We start from the raw sequence: 8,551 nt of genomic DNA, 5'->3' as shown, positions 1-8,551 counted from the left end.
CCGTGAAGCTTCACGCCGACAACTTATTGGCTTTTTTTCTCTCTTCGCAACATTCAGTTTGAATTCAAATATCTGTTATCTTTTATTAAATAAAAATCTGTTTGTTTGGGTCGTTTAACCCTTAAAACCCTGAGCAAAATGGCTTGTTACCTTGAAAAATGACCCAAAAATTAGCAAGAAACAGTGAAAAGTGGAAGAATATAACCTAAAAATTTGTTTTAAAAAAAGTTAATAAATAGCAAGGACATAAACTAGGAAAATTGTTTAGAAAAGTCTTATAATATTGTAATATAATTATAATTATTTAATTATGATATTGACTTTTCCCTAGCTGTTTTTTTTTTAAAATTCTAATTAATTTCTCGCAATTTCTGGAGCATTTCTTTGCAAGTTTCTCACTGCCTTCCCCGCCATTTTTAAGAAATTGCACAAATTTGTGGTGCAAAGGGTTAAATACTTGTAGAGGGCATCAGAACGCAGCACAAAAAAAAATGTCAGGTTTCAAAGGGTTAAACGCAAATTCCTGTTTTTATCTGTTTGTCAAAATCGACTTTTAACGCAAAACAAAATAAAATAACTAAAATAATAATGATAATAAATAAAATAATAATAATGTGATATTTGATTGCAGCATCAGCAGAAATAAAGGGGTTAAATAATGAATATTGATCGGGGTATTGGATTAAAGCGGATGATTTATCGGCTGTTGTGGCCGTTAATTGAACGCGTTCTTCGTTAATGAATCAAACATTCATTAACACGTTTGGGCTGAAAACAACAAGCAAACATTTGAGTTTTTATTAAATAAAAGTGCATTACATTGACCCGCCATGGTACACAGCTGCAGGCGTCACAACGTCAGACAGATAAATAAAAAGGTGAGGAGGTCTTCACGGACAGGTGCGCGCGTGGTGCGTTCAGGGGCCGGCTGCAGAGGCCTTCACGGACCCGCTATTTTTTTTCTGTGAATATAAAACGAAATAAAAGTGTTGTGTTTTTAGGGGGCTGATCTGAGAGCGTCTGTACAAAATTACACATGAAGGATTCACAGCAGGATCTTTTCTATCGGACACAACTCACGGCTCTATGTACAAAGTGTTTTGGGGGGCCACAAAGTGTTCGTCCCGACAGGAAGTCCTCCATCCACGTGCAAAAAAAGAGACGAAATAAAACTGTCGAAAAGCTCCGAGAGTTTGTGTCATTTCCCACAGAGAGAGAAAAGGAGAATTAGGAGGAGTCGTTGTCGGTGTGCAGCTGCAGCAGCGCGGAGCCCGGGACCGGGACCGGCTTGTGTTTCTTCAGCAGCTGTGTGATCTTCTCGTCGTCCGAGTTCGGGTCCAAAGGTTTGTTGTAGTCGTCGTCTTCGTCCTCGTTGTCCGATGTCCCCTTCAGCCGCTCGGTCTCCGAGTCCTGCTTCTTCTTGGCGGTGGCCATCTCCGCCGCGTGCTTTTTCCTCCACTTAGTCCGTCTGTTCTGGAACCAAACCTGCAGCACAAAACACGCACAAGTTATCGCGTTTTTATGTGCTCAGACCTCCACAAACACTCAGAGAGAAGCCTTGAATTTATGCCCAGTGCTGCAGAAAGAGAAGCTGGGAATGCATTAAAATAAATATCCTTATTTAGTCTGTCAGTGGCAGAAAGATTTACTAAAATAAGCTTCACAAAATGCACAAAATAAAGGTGATGCACTGAAGAAAACACTTAAAACGCACTTAAAAAGAACATTTGATTTTAGTCTGCATGCTGCAGAATGAGAAGTTATTTATTTGATCAAATAAATATCATTATTGAGCCTGTCAGTGTCAATAAGATGCAATAAAATGAGCTGCACAAAATGTGCATAAAAGTGCAAAATAAATAATTAAATAAACGTGTTGCACGAACCAGAACACCTAAAACACACTTAAAATGGACACATTGATTTAATGTTTCATGCTACAGAAAGACAGGCTGGACATGCATTAGAATGTATATTATTATCTAGCCTGTCAGTGTCAAAAAGATGCACTAAAATGCACTTCACGAAAAATGCACAAAAAGTGCAAAAAATACATGTGATGCACTAAAGACAAGACCCAAAACGCACTTAAAACGAAACATAAATTTCATTTTTCATGCTGCAGAAAAAAGGTTGGGAATGAATTAAAATTAATATGATCATTTAGGCTAAATGTGTGTAATTTCACACAAAAAGATGCATTTAAATGAGCTGCACAAAATGCACATCAAAAATGAAATAAATAAAAGTAATGCACTAAAGAGAATACTTGAAACACACGTATGAAAGAAAAAATTATTTCACGTTTCATGCTGCAGAGAAAAGGTTGGAAATGAATTAAAATAGACATGACCATTTAAATTCTAATCTTACACGAGATGCAATAAAATGTGCTGCACATAAACCTGCAAGAAAAACCGATGCACTGACAGTGATTACTGGATTCTCAACACTGTTCACTTTTCTGATGTTTTTATGTTCTCAGTCTCTACAAAAAGAAGAGTTAATTTTATGTAGAATGATGCAGATATAAAAACTGGGAATCATATAAATATCTATATTTCTATGAATTACATTTCAGGTTCACGAATCTCAAAATACTCAAAAAGAAAACTTGATTTATGTTTTGATCTTAGGTTGAAAATCGTTTCATCTGACAAAAAGATGCAATAAAATGTGCTGCACAAATCGCAGATAAATATACAAGAAATCAACGTGATGCAGTGAAGGATTAATCATTGGATTCTTAAGCACAAGGAGAACCCCGTTTACTTTTCTCATCTTTTTAGGTTCTCAAATCTCTCAAATACTCAGAGAGAAAACTTGATTTTCTGTTGAATCCTGCAGAAATAACACCTGAAATATTGCACTGACATTACAATTAACTAAATTTGTAGAGCGAATTTCACTCAAAAAGATGCAATAAAATGTGCTGCACAAAATGCACACAAACATGCAAGAAATCAACGTGATGCACAGAGGGAGTAATTACTGGGCTCTGGTGTATATTCGTTCGTTTTTCTCATTTTTTAGGTTCTTGAATCTACAGGCTCAAACACTTGTTTCGTGGTGCAGATATAAAGCTTGAAAATTATTCTGCTGCACTGAAAATACAGTTCTAATTATTTACATTTCTGGAGCGAATTTTACATAAAAGAGGCAATGAAATGCGCTGCAAAAATTTACATAAATATGCAACTTTTCTCCTGTTTTATGTTCTCAAACTTCAAAACACTCAAAAAGAAAACGAGGTTATTTTTGATGTTGCAGAAACAAAGGCTGACAATGCATCAAAAAGGGTTATTTATGTTAAATTAGAGATTCCAGACAAAAAACATGCTCTAAAATGTGCTGCACAAAATGCAAATAAACATGCAGGAAGTGAATGATGCACTGAAGGAGTCGTTGATTCTCATGCACAGAGAACCCGGTTCACCTTTAGACTCTCTAATCTCTGCTGGATCAAACAATCAGATTTAAAACCTGATTTTATGTTTCATGCTGCAGAAAATTATTCTGCTGCAATCAAATAATTTCTAGATCAAATTTGACACAAACAGATGCACATTGTGCTGCACAAAATGCACATTAATATGCAATAAATAAATGAGATGTACCGAGTGAGTGATTATTGGATTCACACACACATCCAGAAACCGTGTTCACGTTTCCCATGTTTTTATCATTTAAAAAGAAAAGTTGATTTTGTGTTTCACGCTGCAGAACCAAAAGTTAGAAATGTATTATAATAAATAGAATAATTTGAGTTAAATTTCTACAAATTAATATGAAAAGACGCCCTAAATAATGATGTATAAAAATGCATTTAATACATGTGATGCACTAAAGACAAGACCCAAAACGCACTTAAAACGAAACATGAAATTTATGTTTCGTTTTTTCGTGAAAAAAAGTGATGCAATAAGGAGAAATTATTCGATTAAATAATCTCATGCACAAGGCCTCTTGTGTTAAATTACATTTATGTGCGAGTGAAAACGTAAAACGCAAAAACGTGCAGTCACAATATCGAAATATCATAAATAAATCAGGCTTACAAAATGTCTAAAGCTCACTCATTAATTTGCATTTTTAACAAAATACTGATTTAATTATTTCGCTTTTTTCAACATGGAGAAAGCAGATTTTAAAAACTTTCACGCTGATTTGCTTTATCTTCGTGTTTTTGTGTGTTTTGTGTGTTTTGTGCGTACCTTGACTTGGCTCTCGGTCATGCCCAGAGAGTACGCCAGGCGCGCTCTCTCCGGCCCCGCCAGATATTTAGTTTGTTCAAAAGTCTTTTCCAGAGCAAAAATCTGCTGTCCAGAAAACGTGGGCCGCGTGTGTTTCCTTTTCCCGTCTTTGTCCAGTAACACGGAGTTCTGATCTGAAACAAAAATACACCAAACAGGTTTGTTTTTCATTCAGAAAGATTCTTTAAAATTATTTTGTGGCCTTAAATGCTTCAATTTTTACAGCAAAAAAGGCCTGAGAGGATTTCTTTTATTCTAGGAGATTTTTTAAAAGAAATTTCACACAATTAAAATATTCGCGCACACTTACGCGGTGAACACGCAAATCGTGCGTCCCTCCAGTGCGGACTCTGCATGACTCCGGGCCAGAAGATCGGCGTCCGGCCCGGGAGCTCCGCCAGGGGCTTCGGGTACCGGGCCACGGCCACCGCCGCGGCGCCGGGGCTGAAGTAAAGTCCGGGAGGCGGCGGCGGGCTGAGGCTGCTGAACCGGGGCAGCCCGGACAGGATGCCCGCCGAGGAGGAGGCGGCGGCGGCGGCGGCGGCCACGGCCACCGTGGCGCCGGTGCTGGCGGCGGTGGGCCGGCTCAGGATGTCGTTAATCCCGTGCGGGGTGGCGGAGGAGCACTGCTGCGGGGAGCCGAGCCCGGAGGACAGCCCCGTGGAGCTCTTGATGCCCGGGGAGGACACCGCCATGCCGCCCGGGTTTGGGGAGGTGGTGGCCGGGGAGGTGGAGGAGTTGGGGCCGGTGGAGGACAGCGGATACGCCGGGTACAGCGGGGTCTTCATCTCGGTCATGCTGTGCAGAGCCGCTAACGGGGGGGTGCTGAGGAGGAAGGCGCTCTGTCGGGACCCGTCCATCTGACCCACCGCTAACATCGGGACCGCCTCTGTGCAGGATCCGGGTGCACGAGCAGGTCTCTGCGGGTCTCTGCGCACCTGACCGGGTCCGGACTCAACTAAAGCCGCTCCTCTCCGGACCCGCAGTCCATCCCAGGATCCAGATCAATCCAAAACCTGCAGAAATAAAAAGCCCCAGAAAGCAGCTTGTCCCCCGCAGGAGGCGCTCAGAGATCCGGATCAGGCCCCGCTCCGGACCGGGACCGCGCAGAGACGCTCGGTGTGCGGAGTTGCAGAAGTTGTGTGAGATAATAAAACATGATCATGTGTTCAGGCGATGAGCTTCAGCCCAAACTTTAGAGACCGGCACGGCCGAGGGGGGGGGTCTCTGCGCCCATTGGAGGACCGGACCGTGACGTAGGGACGGTTGGGTTTAAGGCGCCTCCTGATTGGCTCAGCGGCTCGGCCCTGATCTGCTGGATTAAAATCATTTCTGATGTTTATATTTAATATTTTTAATTAGTTATTATTACTAAAAGTTATTATAACACAGATTATAATTTACATAATATGCAATTAAGTGGGTTTTTTTTAGTAAAATAAATTATTATCAATTAAAAATAGTTTAAATATTTAAGACTTTAATGAGCTTTAAAGGTTAAAAACAAGGATACTTAAGTTGCTTTGTTTGGGGGCCACTTTGCAAAATGACAGGAGGCCAGGGGCCAATCACAGCTGCCGAGCCGTTTTATGTCCTTTCTCGGATTTTAGGACATTTCTCGGATTTTAGGACGTTTGTAGGATTTTAAGACATTTCAAGGACTTTAGGAGGTTTCTACGATTTTAGGACGTTTGAAGGATTTTAGGACATATCTAAGGACATTTCTAGGATTTAAGGACAGTTTTAGGATTTGAGGACATTTTTAGAATTCAAGGACGGTTCTAAGGTTTAAGGACATTTCTAGGATTTAAGGACTTTTGGATTTTAGGACATTTCAAGGAATTAAGGACAGTTTTAGGTTTTAAGGACAGTTCTAGGATTGTAGGATTTTAGGACATTAGGGATTGTTGTCATCATTAACCCAAACTCAAGCCTCAGTGTGCATGCAGGACAATAAAGTTTCAGGTGGATCATTAATTAGTGTGAATGCAGGAGGGGGCTGATTATAAACGGGCCTCTGATTTTCTTGCTGCAGCCCTGTAAAGATTCAGATAATCATTCAAATCTCGCTCAGACTGTAACTAAATACTAAAGGTGTATTTTTTTGGTGTATTTTCAGCAGCAGAGATCATTTCAAAGCTCCTCCACGCTGAGCGGAGACAACGTCATGATTTACACTTTTTGTGGTCAAAATGTTTTTTCATTCCCAAATATTGAGTCTAAAAATTCTGTTATAAGAGCATAAATCTGCAGAAAATACAAGACAGGACCTCAGTGTCTTTAATAATGAATGTGACGCATTTCAGCAGCTTTATGAGGAAATTCTCAAGTTTATATCTGAATTCTTTGGGTTATTTTTCTTTGCCAAAATGTACATGAATATGAACATATGTGGTTCAAATTAAACTAATTATTTTGTATAAATATAAGACTTTCTTTGAATTCTTATTGTTGAAAATAACATGCAGACTGCAGATCTAAATGCATGAAAAAAGCACCTTTGTGGTAATCTGAAGACCCTGAACGCACCAAAAGAAAAATAACGTTAATGAGATTTAATGACGCTCATAAAATAACAAACAGCAGCATTAAATATGTAAAAAAATATAAGAAACAACCTAACACGTCTGCAGCTTACTGTAACTTTATAATTAAAACGTTGATAAATTATGTTTTATTATTTTATCCATGTATTTAACTCTTTCTGTGTTTGAGCTGACTGCTGAAACACTGCAAAATCTAAATGCAGTATTCTAAAAAAGTATCTATGATATCTATCTGTGTAGTAAATACACTTTAAGGATTAAGGGAAAGCACACGTGGAAGTATATTTACACAAGTTTTGTATAATTTTGAGGTACCTTGGTTGAGCATTTTTATACTTTTACTCCTACAAATGTATCAAACATCTTAAGTAAATGTTTCCTCGACCTGTGAAGAGTTTACAAACAAACATATGATCATCTTATTAATTATTAAACAATGATGGAAATCAAACTTTGCAGGAAGACGAAAAAAAACAAACAGTTAAAGTCTTAATAAATAAACTATAAATAAAAATGATCAGGGAAACAGCTGTGACTGTACTAATAAATGTTAATTATATTTAACACCTTTTATTCTTTGATGAAATATAAACACCGTCTTGATGCCAAACTGCAGCCGCGTTTGAATAAAGCTTTATTCAGAGGACAAAGTGTCCGCGGCGCAGCGGCGCCACCGTGTGTCCACTGATCGATCAGCACGAACTGATCAGTTTGGAGGATTTGACTGAAATATTTTACATTTAAAGCTTCATTTTCTCTGCGTTCACACGGATCAGAGTTTGTTACAGTAAAAGAGAAATAACGGCTGCAGCTTTTCCTCTCAGCAGCACAGTACTCACAGCTTTTACTGCAGTAACAACTGCGGGGGAGGAAGTACAAGTACTACAACCACACGGTAAAAATTCCCAGTACAGTCAGTAAACATGGTACTTAGTATGGAAGTACTATCATGAAGGTGTATTTTAGTATGAAAGGTAAATACTTAGAAAACCTATAATCAAATTAATTATTTAAAAATAATTTATATGAAAAAAAGGGAACATGGAAATGACCTCGTGATATATATATATATATATATATATATATATATATATATACACACACACATACATGAATGTATATACATATAATTTAAGAAGACGACAAAGGAATTATCTGAAAAATCTCCAGGAAACTATTTACAGAAAAAGTATGTATATATATATATATATATATATATATATATATATATATATATATATATATATATATATACACTGTATATACACTGTCACATAGTTATCATATATCATGGAAATAATATTTTGCATTTCTTTTCCAGGACGCTGATTAAATGTCCAGAAATGTAATGTTAGTAATTATTGTATAAAGTAAATTAAAAAGTAACGTCGACGTCTATCAAAGCTGCAGAAAATAAATTTGCCATCATGTTGCTTTATGTGGAAGTTTATCTATAAAAGATTTCGGTAAAATGAACCCATGTAACATAAGTCTGTAAGTGCGCAGTTACATACTTACACTGGAATGTAGTTAGTTACTTAAAATACTTTTCCAACTGCATTTTAAAAGGATAGTATTTGTGAAGTATTCTGTTCTTACTCAGTAATAATAAACACAAATTTTAAATATCAAAAAAAATAATCTGGAAGTAAAAAGAAAGAAGTTACTGATGGTGAAAAAGGTGGCAGAGTACATAAAAAAACCATCAAAAATATTTCCCTCCTTTAAACCCTTGAGACGCCACTGAGTAGA

At 37.8% G+C, this 8,551-nt stretch overlaps 1 protein-coding gene across 1 annotated transcript; it reads right to left on the bottom strand.

Moving 5' to 3' along the window:
- Positions 1–1,080: 1,080 nt before the first annotated feature.
- Positions 1,081–6,413, bottom strand: nkx6-1 (NK6 homeobox 1). Its single transcript, XM_042509758.2, has 3 exons — positions 4,564–6,413; positions 4,215–4,387; positions 1,081–1,485 (listed from the first exon to the last, which is right to left on the bottom strand). The coding sequence occupies exons 1-3, from the start codon at positions 5,129–5,131 to the stop codon at positions 1,228–1,230; spliced, it is 999 nt and encodes a 332-aa protein (XP_042365692.2). The 5' UTR covers positions 5,132–6,413; the 3' UTR covers positions 1,081–1,227.
- Between the last annotated feature and the right edge of the window lie 2,138 nt (positions 6,414–8,551).

This window comes from Plectropomus leopardus, chromosome 20 (genome assembly GCF_026936395.1).
Source record: "Plectropomus leopardus strain MGB_pleo_1.0 chromosome 20, ASM2693639v1, whole genome shotgun sequence".
Classification (NCBI taxonomy): domain Eukaryota; kingdom Metazoa; phylum Chordata; class Actinopteri; order Perciformes; family Serranidae; genus Plectropomus; species Plectropomus leopardus.
Note: the sequence above shows the minus strand (reverse complement) of the source record. Positions and strands in the feature narration are given on the sequence as shown.

What these genes read in the sequence shown, in the direction of transcription:
- nkx6-1 (XM_042509758.2), bottom strand. Translation starts at nt 5,131, where the DNA reads ATGTTAGCGGTGGGTCAGATGGACGGGTCCCGACAGAGCGCCTTCCTC. An exon ending in ACGATTTGCGTGTTCACCGC is followed by an intron (nt 4,388 to 4,563) that starts GTAAGTGTGCGC and finishes TTTTTGTTTCAG; the next exon opens with ATCAGAACTCCGTGTTACTG. An exon ending in TGACCGAGAGCCAAGTCAAG is followed by an intron (nt 1,486 to 4,214) that starts GTACGCACAAAA and finishes TTTGTGCTGCAG; the next exon opens with GTTTGGTTCCAGAACAGACG.